At 38.8% G+C, this 2,742-nt stretch overlaps 1 protein-coding gene across 3 annotated transcripts in view; it reads left to right on the plus strand.

The window, feature by feature from the left end:
• The window catches only part of LOC106804739, an 8,788-nt gene that overhangs the window by 1,654 nt on the left and 4,392 nt on the right, over window positions 1–2,742 (plus strand). Inside the window, exons 1-2 of one of the 3 annotated variants that reach the window (XM_014806060.1) lie at window positions 724–998; window positions 1,407–1,502. The exons of 1 other annotated variant lie outside the window; for it this stretch is intronic. In XM_014806060.1, the coding sequence (XP_014661546.1) occupies window positions 945–998; window positions 1,407–1,502 (150 nt within the window). In that variant the 5' untranslated portion in view covers window positions 724–944. Of the gene's footprint in view, window positions 1–723; window positions 999–1,406; window positions 1,510–2,742 lie in introns of those variants that run through there. One more of the 3 variants, XM_014806062.1, reaches the window with a different exon arrangement.

Consider the following 2,742-nt stretch of genomic DNA (forward strand, 5'->3'; position numbering starts at 1 on the left):
ACACACACACACACACACACACACACACACACACACACACACACAATAATATGGGTGTTTTGGAAGAGCATTTAATTATTTAATAAAACGCTTTTAGAAAATCCTATACTTCACAAACCCTTTTGTATTGCTATGGTCTAGACAGTAAATACAAACGTATGCGTTGCTGATCTGCAGTAGACCCCTATGTGCCTCTGACACTGACGAAGACGCTGTGCCCGCTTTGCCTAGAGTTTAATATTTTTTTATTTACAGGAAATTTACCGATATTATTTCATTGGAAGTTTGTAATATGAGGTATTGCAGATTCTGCACTGAATAAGAGATTGCTTATGGGCCTGTTCTTGGCCCAGGTAGTTTTAAACACCTATTACCTCTATAATAAAACCTGTGGTAACGGACGCCTTCATGGAACGAATCCCTGTCTATAAATGAAACTTGTGACGTTTCTATGAGCGGCAGTTATAAAGTAAGACTACCTCTATAAAACGGTCCGCTGTCTAAAAAGGCCATCTTTACGCTTGCCCTTTATTTGCCCTTCTTTACAGGTTTGACTGTAGACAATAGAGCTTACACAGTCGTTGCCATCACGGATATACCGGTAGTGCTACCGCAGACCGGTCATGCTTGCCATGTGATAAATCTCGTGAGTTATTGTGCGAGTTTATTCACCTCGTCACGCTATACGTGGTCTGGCGCTGCTTGTGCACACCCATCGCAATAGCTGCCACTACCTGAATGAGAGCGTACGGGAGCAAGCACCGTATAGTTTACCTGCATGCTACAGACAAGCAAGTCAGCGTAGCGATATTTCTAGGCAATCGTCTTCGCGATATCGCAGTGCTGCATGTATTGCTCGGCATATTCTCTTGCGCGATCATCTTTGCTATCCAGTGCATAATCAGGTGCGGTTTGCATAGGATAGCAGTCTTCTGAGCGTCAGGATGGAAACGGGGACGAGATGCGATCACGTTGTCTACATCGCTGCACTGAATGCGGTAAGGCCTTGATTAGCAACTCACCAAGTTAAAGTGTCGGCTTGGTCACTATGGCTATGACCATTATTACTATAAATGTAACGATAACGATAACGATAAATTATCCAGTTAGGTTTGGAGTTTTGGATCGGGGAGTTTTGGAATATAGTTGAATTGATAGTTTCTTAATTATACGACTTAGCAGTCCGAAAAATATTTTTTAATATACATTTCTAGGCAATTATGTGTAGTTTTTAGTGAACTGCAGCCGCTAGTGCTAGTTCCACACGCACGCAAGTATGCACGCACGGACGCACGGACGCACGCACGCACGAGCGCGCGCTCGCCCACGTACACGCTGGCCGTCTCCGAACACACATGTGTGCGCATGTTTTAATACTAGTAATTTATATAACTACTAATTTACAGATGAAAGCTTTTCTACGGAAAAGATACGGGTTCGTGAGCATGGTGGCTTCGTTCGCGATTCTACTGACGTGGCAACTGTATTCTAGCGTCTCCAATGTACGGGGTAACTTGTTATGCTATTACCAAAACTATTGTCTGCATGTCTGCATGTATGTGCCAACAGGTGGAGCTTGCCCCCGGTAATAATTTACTGTGCAGATAATCATGGTAACTAATAATACACTTTCAACAATACAGTGTGTATTGTTGAACACCTTCTAACAATACACTGTGTATTGTAGTAAGTACCTATAAGCTTTCTACAATACACTGTTTATTGTTGAACACCTTCTAACAATACACTGTGTATTGTAGTAAGTACCTAACAACTGTGTATTTAAATTCAATTTCATTTTCAATAAATTCAATAAAATCAATCAAATAATTTCAATAAATTCATTTAAATAAATGTAAATTTCAAGTTTACAAATCAAAAAGTAAACTAATTAAAAAATATAAAAAAGTGTATTGTTAGAAGGTGTTCAACAATAAACAGTGTATTGTTGAAAGCTCATAGGTACCTACTACAATACACAGTGTATTGTTAGAAGGTGTTCAACAATACACAGTGTATTGTTGAAAGCTCGCTAACAATACACGGTGTATTGTCAAATGCCTAAACCTACAACACACTGTGTATTGTTAGTTACCAGGATTATCTGCACTGTGACACACTAATACACACATATTGTTACTAAAAACCTTGTCCCTATAACTAACATTTTCTTTGGCCATTTCTACACCATTCCATTCAATTACATGATTATTTGGGTCAACGACTACCTCATAGCTGTCTATCTAGACGTGAATTAATATATCTGTCATTTATTCAATTATGATATTCTTCGTACTCTTACGTAAATTAAATATTCACCAGCTAGCAAAGACCGACAGTCTACAAAAAACGTCAATTCGCGTATTGAATTGTAAATATAGCCTCTTACAATCTATTGGCCTCTGTTATTTACAAGAGAAAACATATGATGTTTTTTTAACTTATTAATCCAAATCGATTATTATCTTAATCGATACGAGAAGGTGTTTGGATTTGTTCAATGGATTTTAAGCGTTTTCTAAGCTTTTATCAAACGTTGACATGGATTGAGGTTAAAAAAGTCAAATTCTAAAATGTGTATTATGGTGACTTAATTGTGAGTGTCTCTCTCTCTCTCTCTCTCTCTCTCTCTCTCTCTCTCTCTCTCTCTCTCTCTCTCTCTCTCTCTCTCTCTCTCTCTCTCTCTCTCTCTCTCTCTCTTTCTCTTTCTCTCTTTCTCTCTCTCTTTCTCTCTCTCTCCCT

Source organism: Priapulus caudatus, unplaced genomic scaffold, assembly GCF_000485595.1.
Source record: "Priapulus caudatus unplaced genomic scaffold, Priapulus_caudatus-5.0.1 Scaffold85, whole genome shotgun sequence".
Lineage (NCBI taxonomy): Eukaryota > Metazoa > Priapulida > Priapulimorpha > Priapulimorphida > Priapulidae > Priapulus > Priapulus caudatus.